Here is a 20597-nt window from a genome sequence, read left to right as displayed (position 1 = left end):
GGAAGGCCAGCGATATCATCACCATGGCCAGATTTTCTTCACTTGATGCTGTAAACTCTGGCTGCCACATGATGCGCCAGGTTGACACCATCCCACACCAGCACCATGAAGCATTCCTTTAATGTCCAAGCCATTCCATGCAGACGCATCACTATAGCGGTGGGGGGCGTTATGACTGAACAATCACTAGAACTCAGGAAGACACTTCTCAATGTGCGCTCAGATCTGTCCAATAAGGGCCACTTTTGGAAAAAGATATTACACTGTATTACAACACATTACCAGAAACTTCACATGGACATTGGCTAAACCTCTCAAGTGCCTACCCTTGTGTGTTGCAGTAAGATGAGTGTGAGTGGTGGCTAGTGAGATGGGGAAGTGATAAAGTTAGATAGAGAGGGTTGGGTGGAGGTTCAAGGTAGGTTGGTGTCCTGGGGAGGTCTCTTCCGCCCCTGGAAGGGAAGGGAACCTCCCTACGTGCTGTGACATAGACATAGAAGATAGGAGCAGGAGTAAGACATTCGGCCCTTCGAGCCTGCTCCGCCATTCAATGAGATCATGGCTGATCATCCAAATTCAGTACCCTGTCCCTGCCTTCTCCCCATATCCCTTGATCCCTTTAGCCTCAAGAAATATATCCAACTCTTTCTTGAATATATTTAATGAACTGGCCTCCACCGCCCTCTGTGGCAGAGAATTCCACAGGTTCACCACTCTCTGGGTGAAGAAATTCCTCCTCATTTCAGTCCTAAATGGCTTCCCCCTTATCCTTAGACTATGACCCCTGGTTCTGGACTCCCCGGCCATCAGAAACATCCTTTCTGCATCTAGTCTGTCCAGACCTGACAGAATTTTATAGGTTTCGATGAGATCCCCTCTCATTCTTCTAAACTCCAGTGAGTATAAGCCCAATTGACACAATCTCTCCTCGTACGTCATTCCTGCCATCCCAGGTATCAGCCTGGTGAATCTTCGCTGCACTTCTTCCAATGGCAAGAACATCCTTCCTCAGGTAAGGTGACCAAAACTGCACACAATACTCAAGGTGCGGTCTCACCAAGGCCCTGTACAACTGCAGCAAGACATCCTTGTTCTTGTACTCGAACCCTCTTGCTACGAAGGCCAACATACCATTTGCCTTCTTAACCGCCTGCTGCACCTGCATGCTTACCTTCAGCGACTGGTGCACAAGAACACCCAGGTCTCTTTGCACTTCCCCTTCTCCCAATCTATTGCCATTCAAATAATAATCTGCCTTCCTGTTTTTGCCACCAAAGTGGATAACCTCACATTTATCCACATTATAGTGCATTTGCCATGTTTCTGCCCAATCACCCAACCTGTCCAAATCGTACTGGAGTTTCATGACATCCTCCTCACAGCATACCCTCCCACCCAGCTTTGTGTCGTCTGCAAATTTGGAGATATTACATCCAATTCCCTCGTCCAGATCATTAATATATATTGTGAACAGCTGGGGTCCTAGGACCGATCCTTGCGGTACCCCACTAGTCACTGCCTGCCACTCGGAAAACGACCCGTTTATTCCAACTCTTTGCTTTCTGTCCGCCAACCAGTTCTCTATCCAAGTCAATACCTTGCCCCCAATCCCATGTGCCTTAATTTTGCATGCTAATCTCTTATGCGGGACCTTATCGAAAGCCTTCTGAAAGTCCAAATATACATCCACTGGTTCTCCCTTATCTATTTTACCAGTTACATCCTCAAAAAATTCCAGTAGATTAGTCAAGCATGATTTACCTTTTGTAAATCCATGTTGACTTTGTCCGATCCTGTCACTGCTTTCCACGTGCTCTGCTATTACATCTTTTATAATGGAATATAAGCATATGGAGGGAGTCATTGGAGAGCCTAGGTGCAAGTGTTCACCTTTGTGCAGTGATTGTCAGTATTTGCAGCACCTCACTGCTGTCAAACACTGACAGATCAACTGTCAAAATAAAATTGTGCATGTTCCCTTTAAGGAAACCGGCAGATGACGCGTCATCAAATGACGTCATCAGACCCGCTTCTATTAATTGGCTGGTAAGCCCACAGGGCCAATAAAGGGAAAATCACGACTGCAGAGCAGAGGCAGCTGGGGGCGGAACTGGAGACCAGCTGACCCGCCCCCATCCCGCCTCCAGAATTAAATTCGCGGCCTATGTGTCAGGACTCTAACACAATAGCCCAGATTTTGCGGTCAGTGGCAAAGGAACGCGCTCGCTGTTCACTACGCTTACAGCTGCCCACAGACTTTTTGCGGGCTTTTGATCAGCAACTTAATGGGGCAGAAATTCCATTCCCTACGGGTATGTACACGCAGTGTACTGGCATGCATTGCGCATGCGCTGGAAACCGGCATCTCCGATCTTTCAAGAAAGCTCTTGACAGATCCTCCGGCTGCCCTGGAGCAGGGTCTCTGCGGGTGGAGAGTTCCGTTTTTTGGAGACCCTCCGCCCGCAGAAAACACTTACAATTCTTGCGCCTGGTAAAAGCAGGATAAGAGTTGAAAAAAAGTTTTTTTTTTTTAATTTCCACTGATTTATCATTTAAAAATACTTTAAAGAAAGGTAAGTTTATTTTTAGCCCCGTTAAAAACTTTAATTATGTTTTTCAAAAAATAAATTTTTTGTTTAAAATACTTAATTTATAGTAATTTAAAGTCATTTTAAAAATGTGATTTAAAATTTTTTTTATTTAAGTTTTACTATGTTTTGGGGGTGATCTCTATTCATATATTTGACAGGTCTTCCTCTCAAATGTATGAAGGGAGATTCCCTTCTCTGATTGGCTCCCCATGGCCCACGTGATCCCAGGGACGCTGCGAACCGCCTGCACCTCTGGGATACGTGGGCCCTGTACACCGGCAGTTTGGAGAGGCCCAGCAATGGAACTCTGCGCCTCCCGGGAGCCCTCTGGTCCAGGCACAGATTTTTTCCAGATCACAGCCCTCTGCCTGCGGGAGGCCTGCGAATGGAATTTCTGGGCCATTGTCATAGTGTCTGATCCAGCGTGGCACCCTCTACAGGGGATCTGTGGCATGTGTGAGTAGGGTAGCCAACAGCATGGCTCTTCAACCAATCAGATTGAAGAATCCTCACTGAGACACACGCAGTCTAAACCAGGAAGTATATACAGGTAGACTATCCTTTATCCAAACTTCCGAAAACCGAAAACCTCTAAAAACCGAAAGTTTTTTCGTTCAGCGTAAGTCGTGCGCACGACATGACCAGAGTGGCGCACGACTTACGCTGAGCAGGGCAGAGGGTCACAGAGTTCCCTCCTGGGTAGGAGATAGCAGGCCGAGCCGGGCAGTGTGAAGGAGGTACTGGGAGAGTGAACCCAACAATACAGCGGCCGGTCCGATAGCTGCAGCAGCCCGTCCGATATTCTTTTCTCCCCCCAACCCGACCCGACCCGCGGCCCGTCCGATATTCTTTTCTCCCACACCCGCCCCCGACCCGACCTGACCCCCGACCCGTCCGATATTCTTTTCTCCCAACCCGACCCGAACTGCGGCCCATCCGATATTCTTTTCTCCCCCCCGGACCACCCCCCCTGACCCCGACCCCCCGACCCCGACCCCCCCCCGGACCCCCCCGACCCCGACCCCCCCCCTGGACCCCCCCCGGACCCCCCCAACCCCAACTTGAACCGCGGCCCGTCCGATATTCTTTTCTCCCCCCCACCCGACCTGATTTGCGGGCCAGCTTAGTAGGAGTCAGCCGATATCCGGCTTTCCAGAGAAGCAGGAAGGGGAATGAGACACGGAACAGTCGCAAGAGGTAGCCTGAACTTTTAAAATTTATATTAAATACAAATTTCCCAGTCTTATAATAATACCTTCTGAAATCCGAAAAATTCCCAAAACCGAAACTCAGCTGGTCCCAAGGCTTTCGGATAAGGGATAGTGTACCTGTATTAGAATATTTAATTCTTTGTAAAATCATGTACAGAACGTAAAGTAAAGAGAGGGAAGGAAATTTGGAATTGAGAGAGAGATAAGAGATGGAAAGAAAAAGTAAAAAGAATTATTTTAATTTTTAATTTTTTTGAAATCTACAACAATAATTCAATTCTGAAGGAATGAGTATCCACACTTGTAAAATTAAATTTTCAGTGCCAGAGAGGCTTTTTGGCTGTAATTATCATGCTGTTAAAAATTCACTTACTCCTAAATCCACTAGCCCTAACTTTTTCTGGCGTGTTTAGTGGGTAACTAGTGGGTAAGTACAGCAACTTCACACCTTTACAAGGATTTACTGAATCTATCGGCAAGATACCGGAGTAGCGTAACTTTTTAGAGGAGCAGGGCACATCAGACAGCAACGTCCAGATTTCCGTGTGTAACTGAGCATGTGCAGACTCCGGAAGTTGCTGTCTGATTTATCCCTCAATCAACATCCCTAAAACAGATTATCTGGTCATTATCACGTTACTGTTTGTGGGAGCTTGCTGTGCGTAAATTGGCTCCCACGTTTCCTACATTACAATAATGACTACACTTCAAAAGTAGTTCATTGGCTGTAAAGCACATTGGGATGTCCAGTGGTCATGAAAGGCGCTATATAAATGCAAGTCTTTTTTTTTAGATGATGCTGGGATTCAAATGTATTTGTGGCTTGATGAGCTAAAGTCAAGACACTATGAAAATAAATCATACCAAGTCTTAACTTGTTTCATATAAATGGGACTAAAGGAACATTGTAGGCTCAGCAAACATTTGTGGAACTACTTTATTAAATGTGTATATATATATATATATATATATATTTTAAAAATCTTCTTTCTGTTTTTGATGTATCCAGTGCCATCTAGTGGTCATTGCTGGGAATCTATCCCAGCCTCTACCTTTTTTAACACTGAGGCACAAAAAGCAAATACTTTTGGTTAGATTATGTCTGGATTATGTCAGACAACACACAGATTACTTTCTGACAACAGCCTACCACCATCACAAAGAAGTCTCATGTTTTTCATAATTTAGGCTGATCACAAATTGCACATGGCAGACTTGGGAGCCAGGAGCTGATGTCTGCAGAGCCTGCGCTCCCCACTGTCAGATCCCACATTCACCTCTGACTTCTGTGGCATGCACATGTCTAGTGTCTCACCCAGTAAAAATCCCTCATTGCAACTATCTACATCCTCAGCTGGATTTCTCTGGGGAGGTGAGAGAAAGGGCGAATGATGGCATGGGTGAAGAAATGGCTGGTTCGGCAGAAGTAGAAAGTCATTCACCTGTTTTTCCCTCCTCATTCTCAATACAATTTTGCTTTGGGTTATCTAGAGGGGGAAAAATGATGAGTTATAATGTTATGTGGATACTATGGTGGTTCCTCTGTAGCACCAGGAAGCCTCTGGGTTTGATTCTTAACCTATGCTGAGTTAGCCAAACTCAGCCAGGGAGAAATAAGGGCCACCGTAGTTGGTCTCGGTGTACCTAGGTCAGACAGTGGAAAGTCATCCCATGTTCTCACTCTTGAATGCTGTCCAATAACTCCTGCTCAAAGTGCGGATGTGTGAACATCATGTGTGGACAGGCCTTGGGCTTGGTTGTGAGGCCTTTGTGGAAAATTGCCTGAGAACAGTCAGTGTCTGCATTCACACATTGTCACGGCACTGAAGGGCATTCATGCCTATCGACCTGTAGCCAAAGAAGTCTCTCAGCACTCAGGGCTGAGGTTCACACACAAAGAATGGCACTTGAGCAGGGCATTGAAGGGCACCCAGCAAGGAGTCAAACACCTTCAGGGGTGAAGGGGAGAAATTGTTGGGAAAAGAAGCAACAAAAAAAACAAGAAAAAGGATCCACTTTAATTTCAAACCAATATAATGCTATTTCTGCCTTGCAGAGAGTCAGTATTTTGAATCTGGACGAATTGAGCCGACTTTAGCTGCATGTCTCCGGCTACCTTCCACCATCCCCTGGCACCACATGAAACTGCAATAGACATGATAGGATTATTAATGTGTTTGTCATTTCAGCTAAAATGGGACCAACTGGATTATAATGCAGCAGATTCATTCTTCTTTGTTAAATTTTTTAAATGGCACCTCACACATTGCATTCCCAATTAAAAAAAAACAGAATTCTGCTCTCTCAAATGAAAATAGTAAATGCTGGAAATAGTGCCTCAGTTTAGTATCTGAAAGAAAACCAACGTGTTCAAGTCTCAGATGAGAATCCAATGAAATGTTGCATTCAATTCAAATGAATGCTGACTAAATGACTGCATTTCCAGTATTTTATGTTTTTATTTCCGATTTCCAACATTCAGGGGTTTTCTTTTTATCTGTATCATCCTTGAGTTATTTCAGATTAGCTGATTGTTACATTCCTGATGTAGCACTTCACCGGAAGCAAGCTGATCTGCTTGTCCCCACAGACAGAATCAGATACATGTCTTTTTCGCTATCTGTAACAAAATAACATGTAACGACACAAAAATGTAAGATTATGAAGAGTATTTTAGTTTTGGGAGGGAGGTGGCTTGTGTGCTTCTCAAATGAGATGCATCTCTGTAGCTCTGAGTTGATATCAGTTCACAATCCCACATGGAGCACAATTCAGCATTAATTGACAATAAATGGACAGTTACCAGTGACAGAACCTAAAAGGATGTTGAATAGAGAGATGTCATAAAAGGAATGTCAAATAAAAAGCGTGATCCTCTGGTGTTGTCATATCATCACTAGTTACTAGTAAATGCTCCACAAACATTGTGACCTTTAAGCTCTCCGCTGTAGAATTTAAATAATACCAGTGTCTGAAAGCTTAGGAGCTTCCATTAGAGTTTATTAACAAGCAGCAAGACTGTAGATAAGTTGTTTGCAAAAAATATTTTCATGACTTTTTAATTTTGTACACAATTGCTTCTGGAAATATTACAGGTGGTGCATAGCTTCAGTAGTCCAGGGCAACCAGTGGACAAACAGTCCTTCAAAAGACAGAAGCAGCAGGGAAACTTGACGTTTCCAGGACAGTGTCTTTCCACCTCCTCATACTTTTTATTTCTGTCATGGAAAATGCACAATGTCGTACTGGTAGAGTAATGGGTGCTTTTTTCAGGTAAGGGTGAAGGAAGATGGCAGTCAGAAGTGAATTGCATCTGACACATGCTGTAGCCTAACCTGGAGAACGCAAAGCAGTCGTCAGTTGCAAAATTGAAAATACTTCTGTTCTCGAATAAGTAGCCACCCTCTAAAAGCTGCCAGGTCACAATGAGAGAAAAAAAATAAACTGTGGAACAAATAATATACTGGGAATAATGAAGTTACATACTGTAATCTAATTGTGATAATTCAGATAGTTTAATTACAATATAATAATGGATACCTGGAAGAGTTACAGGGATTCAGCTAGTTTATATCAGTTTATATCTACTATATCGTACAAAACTATTCTATTTAGTAACATTTCCTGTGGTACTTTCCTGCCACACATATTTCCATCACACCTGATTGAGTCCTCCAAGAATGGCCACCCTCCCTCGAAGATTTGTGGCACTGTGGTTACTTCTGAGACACCCCACTTGGGACTCCACAATAGGTGATGCTCTTCTCCACAGACCAACCCACTTTGAAGATACTGAAGTTGGACCACAGACTCAATGTTGCACGCTTCCACTGCGCTGCCCACACCTGCCACCAAACAAGATTTTGACTCTGAACCCTCCTCCACTGAACAAAAATTCGGCCTGGAAATGGCCCCCCGCTCACACCGGTGAGTAAGATTTCAACCCCTTCCCCACCCCCAGGCCCCCCTCACTGGCTTCATTTTTCATTCCAACTCACCACTAGTTTCCATTACCTTCCCCTCAATTCCTCACTGGCTGAAGTTACCCCTCACAGAGCGGGATTAAACCGAGTGGACTGGAACAGAGTGTTTTATTTGGGAATTTGAAAAGAGTGGGAATTCGGAGAAGAGGGGGAAGGAGTTGCTGCTTTTTGCCTACACTACTTGTAGTGCTTTGTGTTACAGGTAGATATTTAATTTCAGTACCCATAACTTAATCTAGATCAAGTAAGTAGTCAAGAAACTACACTGTAAACTAAGTTACCTAGTTACAAATTTAATAATTAAATAAAACAAGGTCATATAGGGATGGCAGTGCAGGCGGTGTGCTGCAACTGCAGCATGTGGGAGTTTGTGAAGAGCATTGTGATCCCAGACAACCACGTTTGCAGTAAGTGCCTGCATCTTGAGGAACCTCTGTTCAGAGTTTTTGAGCTGGAGTCTGAGGTGCAGACATTGCGGGGCATCAGGGATGGGGAGAGTTACCTGGACACTTTAATCCAGGAGGTAGTCACACCACTTAGTGGTACAGGTCTGGTTAGTGGTACAGGTCTGGTTAGTGGTCAGGGACAGGAGGGTGTGACTACAACTCAGGCAGGTAAGGGGACCCCAGGTGCAGTGCTGGAGGAGCCTCAGCCTTTGCTCTTGCCCAACAGGCATGAGGTTCTTGCTGCCTGTGTGGATGAGCAAGCTGACCATGGCACCATGGTGTAGGAGGCAATTCAAGTGGGGGGAGTGAAAGGGAATGTAGTTGTGGTAGGGAACAGTATAGTCAGAGGGATAGATACTGTTCTCTGCAGCCGCGACCGAGAGTTCTGAAGGTTGTGTTGCCAGGGTTAATGACATCTCCTCGCGGCTGGAGAAGAACTTGAAGTGGGAGGAGGAGAATCCAGTTGTCATGGTCCATGTAGGAACCAACGACATAGGTAGAACTAGGAATGAGGTTCTGCTGAGGGAGTTTGAGGAGCTAGGATCCAAATTAAAAAGCAGAACCTCAAAGGTAATAATCTCTGGATTGTTACCTGAGCCAAGCGCAAATTGGCATAGGGACAAACAGATTAGAGGTTTAAATGCGTGGCTCAAAGAGTGGTGTGGGAGGAAGGGGTTTCAGTTCATGGGGCACTGGCACCAGTACTGGGGAAAGAGGGAGCTGTTCCATTGGGACGGGTTCCACTTAAACTGGGCTGGGACCAGTGTCCTGGCAAACCGAATAACTAGGGCAGTAGACAGGGCTTTAAACTAATTGGGGGGGGGGGAGGATTCAGGAAAGAGTAAATTTAAAAGCAGCAAGAGAAATGTCAAGGCTCTAGAGCAGAGTAGAGTTTTGGGTAAAAATAAGCAGAGTGGGTCAGGAAGGGACAGAGAGAGTAACAAAGGGAATAAAGCATCAGTGACTAAGATGAAATCAGGGAGAAATAGAAATAAGTCAAAGCTAAAGGCACTATATCTGAATGCTCAAACTTTTTGCAACAAAATAGATGAATTAATAGCGCAGGTAGAAATTAATAGGTTTCATCTAATAGCCATTACGGAGATGTGGTTGCAAAGTGGCCAAGATTGGGAACAAAATATTCCAGGATACTTAACTTTTAGAAGAGATAGGCAAAATGGAAAAGGAGGAGGGGTAGCCCTGATAATAAAGGATGGGATAAAGACAGTGGAGAGAAAGGATCTTAGCTCGGAAAATCAAGAAGTAGAATCAGTTTGGATGGAGCTAAGAAACAACAAGGGGCAAAAAACATTGGTGGGAGTTGTTTATAGGCCCCCAAACAGTAGTTGTAATGTAGGGCAGAGTATAAATCAGGAAATTAGAGGCGCATGTAACAATACAGTAATCATGGGGGACTTTAATCTACATATAGACTGGGCAAACCAAATTTGCAGTAATAGTGCGGAGGACGAATTCTTGGAATGTATGCAAGATAGTTTTCTAGATCAGTATGTTGAGGAACCAACTAGGAAACAGGCTATTTTAGATCTAGTATTGTGCAATGAGAAAGGGTTAATTAATAACCTTGTAGTAAAGGGGCCCTTGGGGAAGAATTACCATAATATGATAGAAGGTTATATTGAGTTTGAAAGTGAAAGTGATTTAATTCAACCCAAAACTAGGATCTTAAATCTAAACAAAGCGAACTACGGAGGTATGAAGGGCGATTTGGCTAAGGTAGATTGGGAAACTACATTAAAAAGTATGATGGTAGACAAGCAATGGCTAGCATTTAAAGAACTAATACATAATTTACAACAAATATACATTCCTTTAAGGCACAAAAACCCCACAGGAAAAGTGGTCCAACTGTGGCTAACGAAAAGTTAAAGATAGTATTAGACCAAAGGAAGAGGCTTAGAATGCTACCAAAAATAGTAAGCCCGAGGATTTTAGAATTCAGCAAAGGAGGACCAAGAAATTGATAAAGAAAGGGAAAATAGAATATGAGAGTAAATTAGCGAGAGATATAAAAACAGACTGTAAAAGCTTCTATAGGTATGTAAAAAGGAAAAGATTAGTGAAAGTAAATGTTGGGTCCCTTACAGGCTGAGACAGGAGAAATTATAATGGGGAATAAGGAAATGGCAGATAAATTAAACAAATACTTTGGCCGTGATTTTGCAAATGGATGCGGCTTGGGAGCGGGTCAGCTGGTTTCCGGGTTCCAGTCCCGCCCCCAACTGCATCCGGCCAACCGACATGATTTTACGTCGATTGGCCTTGTTTAGCCTGCTCTGCAGGCTTGCTGACCAATTAAGAAGAAGCTGGTCAGATGATGTCATTTGATGACACGTCATCTGCCAGTTTTCTTAAAGGGACCACGCACAATTTTTCTTTGACAGCTCATTTCTCAGTGTTTGACAGCATTGAGGTGCTGCAAACACTGACAATGACTGTTCACAGGTGAACTTTTTCACCCACGCTTTCCAGTGACTCCATCCTTAGGCTAGAACAGCTGCAGGTAAGGTTACAGAAGCAACCTGTCACTGGTGAGAGAGGTTCTCCCAATGAGGTGGGACTAGACAGCCAATTCAAAACTTGTTACCTACAGAAAAGAGTAAATACATTAAAAATGATTTTCCCAACATTTTCTTACCTCTGAAACTCACCAGTGCACCATTGGATCCTTCACACCACTTCTGCAGCTGTCATCAATGCAGAAACATTACAGCAGACTCACAACACTCCACACTTACCTGGCGTGGTGTCCAGACATCGAAGAACCTGAGGCAGAAGTGGCAAAATTGAAAAATAGCCTGTTAACAAGTATCAAGTACCTGTTAACAGCCAGGTAAGTGGCTATAATCCTCTTCCCGCCGCTAGGTGTCAGGTCCATGCGCAAATCGGGGACTCGACACTTGGGAAGATTGATTGGAGGCGGGTTGACAGCGGGTTTCCTGCCCGCTGTCAATCTTTGTGATTTTGACAGCGGTCCTGCCTCCAATCCCACACTCTGAGGACCAGCAAAATTCCGGCCTTTTATGTCTGTCTTCACGGAAGAAGACACAAAAATCTTTTCAGAAATCGTGGAGAACTAAGGGTCTAGCGAGAATGAGGAACTGAAAGAAATTAGTATTAGTAAAAAAATACTACTGGAGAAATTAATGGGACTGAAAGCCGCTAAATCCCCTGGACCTGACGGCCTACATCCTAGAATTTTGAAAGAGGTGTCTATAGAGATAGTGGATGCATTGGTTTTCATTTTCCAAAATTCCATAGATTCTAGAATGGTTCCTGCGGATTGGAAGGTAGCAAATGTAACCCCACTATTTAAGAAAGGAGGGAGAGAGAAAATGGGGAACTACAGACCAGTTAGCCTGACATCAGTAGTAGGGAAAATGCTAGAATCTATTATTAAGGATGTGGTAACAGGGCACTTAGAAAATAATAATAGGATTGGGCAGAGTCAACACGGGTTTATGAAAGGGAAATCGTGTTTGACAAATCTGTTAGAATTTTTTGAGGTTGCAACTAGCAGAATAGATAAGGGGGAACCAGTGGATGTGGTGTATTTGGATTTTCAGAAGGTATCGATAAGGTGCCACACAAGAGGTTATTAAACAAAATTAGGGCTCATGGGATTGCGGTTAATATACTAGCATGGATTGAGGATTGGTTAACAGACAGAAAACAGAGAGTAGGAATAAACGGGTCATTTTCAGGTTGGCAGGCTGTAACTAGTGGGGTACCAAAAAGATCAGTGCTTGCGCCTCAGCTATTCACAATCTATATTAATGATTTAGATGAGGGGACCAAATGTAATATATCCAAGTTTGCTGATGTTACAAAGCTGGGTGGGAATGTAAGTTGTGAGGAGGATGCAAGGAGGCTTCAAGGAAATATAGACAGGCTAAGTAAGTGGGCAAGAACATGGCAAATTGAATATAATGTGGAGAAATGTGAAGATATCCACTTTGATAGGGAAAATAGAAAAGCAGAGTATTTTTTAAATGGTGAGAGAGTGGGAAATGTTGGTGTTCCGAGGGACCTGGGTGTCCTTGTACACGAATCACTGAAAGTTAACATGCAGGTACAGCAAGCAATTAGGAAAGCAAATGATATGTTGGCCTTTATTACAAGAGGATTTGAGTATAAGAGTAAAGACGTCTTACTGCAATTATATAGGGCCTTGGTGAGACCACACCTGGAGTATTGAGTACAGTTTCACTCTCCTTACCTAAGGAAGGATATACTTGCCATAGAGGGAGTGCAACAAAGGTTCACCAGACTGATTCCTGGGATGGAGGGATTGTCCTATGAGGAGAGATTGAGTAGACTAGGCCTATATTCTCTAGAGTTTAGAAGAATGAGAGGTGATCTCATTGAAACATGCAAAATTCTTACAGAGCTTGACAGAGTAGATGCAGGCAGGATGTTTCTTCTGGCTGGGGAGTCTAGAACCAGGGGTCGCAGTCTCAGAATAAGGGGTCGGCCATTTAGGACTGAGATGAGGAGAAATTTCTTCACTCAGAGGGTGGTGAATCTTTGGAATTCTCTACCCCATGGGGCTGTGGAGGCTCAGTCATTGAGTATATTCAAGACAGAGATCGATAGATTTTTGAATAGTAAGGGCATCAAGGGATATGGGGATAGTGCAGGAAAATGGAGATGAGGTAAAAGATCAGCCATGATCTTGTTGAATGGCAGAGCAGGCTCGAAGGGCCAAATGGCCTACTCCTGCTCCTATTTCTTATGTTCTTATGTTTTCACAGGCTACCACTACTGTGCTTCATTTCCCCTGTTACTGTAATCCTCCCAACTCCATTTCTCATCCACAGCAACCCCCCAAACGTTTTAAGAAAACATTTTAATAAACTGCAGTATTTGGATTTTCCACTTCGGAACACAAGTTCTTTCTTTTTACTTAAGGTGTGATCTATTGTTTTATTTTCAGACAATTAATAAAGTATGGTGCCAGAGTATATCACAGGAATTGTGACACCTGAAGTGTGCCAGACAGGAAGTACAGGGTGGGTTGACATTCCTGTACAGGTGGGTGGGTTACTGAGCTGACAAAGTTCTTTGATGTGATCTGATGCTGGCTGTTGCTATGGTGCTTTGGTGGTAGGTTGGGCCTAGTAGGTGATCCCTAGGCCTTGTTTCTGCTGGCGCCGGCTGCCTCAGGGCAAACCAATCTTGGAAAAGGGGCCTCAAACAGGCATGAGTAAAGGACGTATACCTTTTGTCTCGGCCCTGACCCCCAATGACCACCCCTCCTGGCGCCGAAAAAAATGGGTGCTGTGGGGACCAATTTCTAGGCCAGAGAGTCACCCTAGTCATTGGGCTGTTTCATTGTTTAAATATAGTTTGTCTAACATAACCTTTTTTCTTATATATTCCATAGGGTGAAAATACTGTTACAAGACTGATGTCTTCACTCAACTTCAACCACTATGCCACAATAAAGAGCATGGCAGAGGGCATGCTGGATGTCGCCTTATTCATTTCTAATGCAACACAGCTGGTCACAGTTATCGAACAAGGGCCAGAATTTAAATACTACATTGCTCTTATTGTCCTGATTGGTTTCTCTCTCACAGTTCAGGTTGTTACTTTTGTACTGCTTATTTTTATAGGTAAGTAAATCTATTTCTTATACTTATTTCCATATATTGACAGCTGATAACCTCATTAAGGAACTGGCTGAGTTTTGCAAGCCTGACTATGCGAGGGTGCTGCATTGTCAGCAGCAGAGATAGAGTTATTAACTTCAGGGTGGTTCAGCAATTATGTAATTTAGAATCATAGGCCTAGAAATTGGTTTAGCCCTGTTTCTGGGTGCCAGAAGCTGGTGGCCCGAGGCTCACCTGAAATTGGGCTTTGGGCCTCGTTATAATAATTGCGGCGAGTTGCTGGTGCCTCCAGAAACCTGGACTGTCGCCGACTCCTAGTAAGAGCTGGCTGATTTTCCGCCCACCCCAGCTGACAAGCTCCACTTGGGTGCTGGTTTGTGCACGCAGCTCGCCGGATGCATGCGAAACAGCTCGGACCTCAACAGTAACCACGGGCAGGCAGTAGACACACTTCACTTGCCGACTGCCCATTTTGTGCCAAAGGTTAAAATCGGCCCCTTCACCATTTACTAGAATCAGTTCCAAACCTATAACAGTATAGAATAAAAAGAACATCACACCAGGTAACCCTTTATTAATGCACCCACATTCATCAATATCTCATGAAAGAGGAGTGGTAACAGTATGATACTGTATGACACCTTGCACAGTGGACCTTCTCCACGTTGATGTCTTTGTAAGTCTGTTTATATTGAGGGCAAGTGAAGCATTTCATGCAGCTTAATCAGTGATACAGCCATAAAAATGTATGTTACTTTAGAGAATGTGTTAATCTTAAGAGACGTCTTACAGAGAGAACATTTTTATATGGTTTGTCTGTTACTGACCAGATGTGTTGCAATAAAGGTTTGGCATATCAGAAAGGGTGTTTTATATTATGATTCTCACTCAATGACGAAGCTCTATGTAGTATGTGCTACATTATAAGTTATGGTATGTAATAGATCGTCATGGCAAGAGCTAGTGTTTTTAGCCAAAAATGTGTTTAATGTCTTAATGCTGCTGATTTTTGTGCAGCAAAAACCAACTTGAATGAAGTTGAGAACCAGAAAAAGTTGAACCTGTGGAACAAAATTGCCACTCTCCTAGTCGGGTCCATTGTCCTCCTGAACATATTCATCACTGCATTTGGGGCAGGGAAGAAATACTCTACGATGACCTAAGGAAGCCCAACTCCCCCATCGTACAGGCAAAATTGAGGTGCAGCATTTTAGAATCTCCAAGATGACAACTGCATTCCTACATCAGTATTCCAGACTTTGTGTCTGTTTTTTTGTAATTCATTTTTTAATAATACCTTTTGTATTTGTAATTGGATGTATCCCACATCCATCTTATTAGACTAAGATGTATAGCCACTTTGAAAGGAAGCTGGTCATTGCCTCGTTAAACAAATGCTTATGATTCTTAGGCTTCCTGGCTTACAACTGCACTGGCATTGTATTAATATTTATTCATACCAAAGCTTTCTTTGTATAGGCAGAGGGATACTGGAGGCTCAGCACTTGAAACTAACAGTTGCTTTGTTTACACTAGTCTTTTGACAACTAAGAAGAAGAAGGACCTGTGTTTCTTTTTCCGCTCAGCTTGCTTACTATTAACATCTCCTGCTTACGTTGGCTTTGGGCTATAAACTAATTGGGCAAAACTGCAATGCATACTAGTGTTTGCAGAGCAATATCGATATAGGTGCATTGTTAAAAGGCAATATGGATGTTCCACCTCCTACCCAGATGTGCTTTAGAATTAATCTGGATGACGGCTAAACTAACATCCTAATATTTATTCAGATTTCACTCTGAAGTCTGGTGTATGTCATGCAATATATGTGTATTTATTTGTAGCTAGAATTCTGCCTTTTGCTTATTTGTTTTAGACATGTCAACACCTCCACTAGAATAATAGACAAAGGAATTTCAGAGGAACATATTAAAGCCCAATTTTAACTGGGGGCGGTAGTTATGTGGGCAGAGGATGAGGCGGCAACAAACTGTCCCGACTTCGGCAGTGTGAGTCCCGGAGGATTTTAACTCCGAGACCTTATCTGCAGAGGCCCAGTCAGGTTCCTGCCTAAAACTAGCAGGAAGCGGCAGCTGGCTGGCAGACAGAAGCCAAATGTTGCACGGCCGGGAACCATAAGAATGGTCTGTGGCACTCATAAGTTACCAGGAGGGGGTTTGGAAGGCGGGGCGGGGAGGCTGAAACTTTCCTTATGAGGCTCGGAGGAGCATTCCTGCTCCTCCTATCCCACAAGCAAAGTCAAAAAAAGTCAACCTCTTTCCTCTAGGTTGGACTGGCGGGAAAGCCACACTGGCTTCCACGCACAGGCCTCTGCTTAAAATAGCAGTCATGCCCTGATGATGTCATCGAAGGATGTCATTTGAACCACTTCGGCGGGAATGTCCCACAGGCGACGTTAATTACCTGTCCACCCAGTTTCCGCCAGGCAGGCAGGGTTAAAATCACCCCTTAAGCATTTTGATGCTATTATCCTACAGTGTAATTTCAAGGCCCAAGTGTTTAACACTTTGGATGGACACATATAGAACAGTGCGTAACTGAGTGATTACAAGGCAGAAATGTGATGGATTCAGTGCGCGTTCAAAATTATTACTGGAACCCCAAGTTTTGACTATGATCTTGAAATCACTTTGGCATGTCATTGTTTTCATTTAAAATGCATTTTCATTTTTTTTTAGTCAGTTTTTCAAGCAGACGCAGTCCGCCCATATATTCCATGACACTGTTGTGTAACAGGCTTCATATTGAATTTCTAAACATTGTGAACTATATGATCTCTGCAAGTCTATCTTAAAATAGTTTGCAGCTGATTTGGAGGAGGGGTGAATATTCTGTGGCTAGTGTATATTCTATTTTGCTTTGTTATAATGGCTGCTTAGCGAAGAATTACAAAGGTACCTACATTTAAAGAGTGGTTCACTGAATCTGTGAGAAAATGACAAGCAAATAAATAATAAGTTGAGGAAGTGAATAGCAGTTATTTCACAACAATAACCCTCATTCCAATTTAATACTTACTTCATTTTCACTCATTTATGTAAAATATAATGAATATACCTTGAGATAAGTGGTGACTATGACAGCTACCCAACTGAGGGATTCAAATGCAAAGCACAGCTCCCTCATGTTCACAACCACCATCTGAACACCACCAACAGGAAACAACAATACACTGCACTCATTGGCTACCAATTTATATTTGGGTTGATGGCAAAGGATGAGCTTAGGAAACAATGAAGTACTTGATATTTATGAAGCTGGGTGGAGTATGTGGTCCAGGAGGCTAACACACAAGCCTCCCACAATTACAGTTACCCTCCCACCCACCAACCCCACCCCACACACACCCACACATTCCACCCCCACCCCCGAAGCACTCATACGAAGCCTACATTGATTGGATGCAGACATTATAGCTGCAGTAGGGTTTGGACATGCAATGTTTGCATACTATGCCAGTAACTAAATAGGACTGGAACATCACCCCTCCAATGGATGGTCCAGAATCAAATACTTCCACTTTTTGTGTATGGGTGATATGGGCGCAATGGTGTACAGGTTGGGAACACTACAAGTGCCCAATTTCTGATGCCCCCTCTCCTTCTTGCAACAATTTTTCTTACCCTCACCCAGATGAAGGGCGTTCAACCTTTTGGAGGTGGGGGCTGGATAGACATGTTAAAACCAGCGACACCATCCCCATACACAAAAATCCAAACCTCCATGCACAAAACCTGTAAGACTCCAGAGACAAAAAAGAGGTGAGGCTGCCCATATAAAAAAAAGTGGCACCTCCCACATGTAAAAATTGAGATCCCCATACACAAAAAAGGTCAAACCAACGTCCCCATCACAAAAAATGCAAGACCCTTATATGCAAAAACATGGCATCGCTCACACAAAAAGCCAGACTACTAATACACAGATGATGGCAGACTGCGACACAGAAAAGGGAAACCGTTGTACACAAAAATTCCACGCTCCTAATCACTCCCAGTCTTCCTCTTCCCAAAGCTTGAAAACTAGGAACTTTCAACATTAGGTCTTTATAGATCCCAGGTTGTAGGACTAATTGATCTAAATTCACCAATCAGGTAGCAGCATTTTCCATCCTCCAGGCCTGGGAGTTTAAAGGACTGTAGCTGAGATGTTCACTTAACCTTGCTTTCTTCCCTTACAAAATGCATCAACCCTATTTCAACTGCAGTTAGTTTTGGCTCCCAATGAAATGCGGCATAGTTGAAACCTACTTTGTGCATTGAAGAAAAGCTGGGGCTGGATGACTTTGAGCCACACTGACCAGAAAAATTCCCAGGCTTCCTAGAATAGACAGTTTGAGTTGGGGTTAAAGCACATTTTGTGGGCAATGTGGAAAAAGCGTTATCCTGCATCTGACTTGTGCTGTGTCCTGAACTTGAAGCATGCCAATAATTGATGTCTAAAGTGCAAAATGTTCGATTCCCCAGCACCAGCATTCCTCACAAAAAATTGGCCAGAATGTAAATCTTTTTTAAAAGGTTAAAAAGAAACAAAAAAAATGTTGTTTCATAATAATGAGCAAACTGGTATTTGTTGGTAAGACATGTAGCAGCAGCAAAGGATAATTTGGTATTTGAAAGGGGCATCAGTTGTTTTGGGGATGGAGGATCGGATACTTGAGGGAGAGAGTGATGTTGTTTTGGTTAAACAGTATTTGGTTATTGAGAATTTCACATGATGTAATCTTCTGCACATCTGACCTGCATCGCTGGAACGTACAACTCCTGGATATACTCATAATGGTGCACACCAACATTGTGTCAAAAGACCATTTCTTAGGGAAGGGAAAGTCTTGTAACTTATTGTCACTGTTAAATTGCACAAAACGATGTTCTCATACAGTACATGATTTCTAAATTCACCGATTAGTATTACAATATTGTCTTTTAAATAACTGGAAGTGTATTCTAACAGTTTTTATATTCTCATTGTGGTGCAACTATATTTAAAACAAGAATTTTTAGCTGTAGCTGTTAAACAGATTGTTTATATATACCTCTTTAAGAGCTGCATATTATTCTTAATACTTGGAGAATTTTAATATAACTTTTAACAATAAAATAATTAATGATCAATTGTTGTCATCATTGTGTTTCTCCTTGGATGCACACAAATCAGATAAGATTTATGGCTTCACACATCAGCATCATCCCCTCATGCACCTGGATAGACTTTCAGGCCCAAGACTGGTGACAGTATTGGCCAGGAATTTCCTTGGCGTGCTCCCGCTCCGCCACCGTAACTTTGCTGGAAATGAGGTGGAAACCCGGTTCATGGTGTTGTTCCATAGTTACTGTGGCAAGAGCAAATCCAATATCTATCTAAGTCCAGTGTCTAAAATTGTCATTTGTGCATTATTGGGTCTATTAAGACAATTGGGTCAATATCTTAGCAAATGGGTTACCTGCTTGTGTCCCCTGCAGCTCACAAATATTGTGCAGTGATGTCATCCTACCTTAACTCACAACAGGAAACAGAAGCAGTTTTCTTAACGGAACCCACCCCCTAAACCTCTCCGCCTCACCACCTCTCTTTCCACCTTCACAAATCTTCTGAAAACCCAACGCTTTGACCAAGCTTTCAATCATAACTCCTAATTTCTAACTTCATGGTTCAGGATACTCTTCCATACATATATTTGGGAAGGAGCTTGAGACATTTATGTTAAAGGTACTATATAAATGCAAGTTGATGTTGTTAAATCTGTACATAATTATAAGCTGAGCATGGAACATTGGATGTAGGTTTTGGGTGAACTTTGCACTCATTTCTAACCATTTAGGAGGAAACTGCACCCGCATTGGAAAATCTACCCTCTAAGCTCCATGTAGTTGCCACAGCAAATAAAGTACCCCTACCATGGGGGTAGGTTTCAGGCTAGTATCAATTTAAAAACAGTGGAGCACAAACTGCACCCCAACAGTTTCTCTTCAACTGAGCTTTGATACTATTTTCTTAACAAGGACTACATAATGCAGGTAACAACTGTGGGTGAGTCTGGTCTCACCTTGAGTGAAAGTAGAATAGAGAGACCAACATTGAGAATCTATAATGTGAACAGCCACCTCCTCCAGACTCAGATTCGCTCACAATTTCAGAGAACCGACTGACCACTGGGCTTGGTATAAATGTAGGGATATTTGATTCCAGAGATTCAAAATTTTGATTTCTATTCCGTCCCTTGGCATAAGAGATCAGTAGCTCAGATAGCATTGTTCTTGATGTGTTTTCCCCCTGGCCTCATCAGTTCCCGCCCCCCCGGCCTCATCAGTTATTTGCACCAGAGATAAGAGGCCTAACAGAATGTGAACAAAGGATTTCAGTCTTCCAGTAAATTAAATTACAGTTGCCGCCACTCAGAGCAACCAATAACAGGGTACTTGATGACAAACTGTTGTTATCACACACCAAATTAAATCTGGATAAGAAGTCTTACTCAGTTAATTTGACCATCCAATTGTCTCTGACCTTCAGACTTCAGAATACATTGATATAAGTCATTTGTGGAGTTGGATGGAGCTCAGAAAGATATCACTGCTGATGTGATGGTTAGTGTTCAATGTTAACATGTCCTTAAGGCTAACATTCCATAAAGGCTATTCCTGATGGTTTAAATGAGTATATAATTCACAAACCAACATTGGAGTTAGATTAGTAATTGGGACTAAAG

At 43.0% G+C, this 20597-nt stretch overlaps 1 protein-coding gene across 1 annotated transcript in view; it reads left to right on the top strand.

The window, feature by feature from the left end:
* The window catches only part of LOC147106106 (ninjurin-2-like), a 304500-nt gene extending 285498 nt beyond the window's left edge, over nucleotides 1–19002 (top strand). Inside the window, exons 2-3 of the mRNA XM_086008875.1 lie at nucleotides 13639–13870; nucleotides 14885–19002. Of these exons, the coding sequence (XP_085865001.1) occupies nucleotides 13639–13870; nucleotides 14885–15030 (378 nt within the window). The 3' untranslated portion in view covers nucleotides 15031–19002. The remainder of the gene's footprint in view (nucleotides 1–13638; nucleotides 13871–14884) is intronic.
* Nucleotides 19003–20597: the final 1595 nt, after the last annotated feature.

This window comes from Somniosus microcephalus, chromosome 16, assembly GCF_052327205.1.
Source record: "Somniosus microcephalus isolate GS21.2 chromosome 16, FLI_Smic_1.0, whole genome shotgun sequence".
NCBI lineage: Eukaryota > Metazoa > Chordata > Chondrichthyes > Squaliformes > Somniosidae > Somniosus > Somniosus microcephalus.
This window is presented reverse-complemented; position numbering and strand designations above follow the sequence as displayed.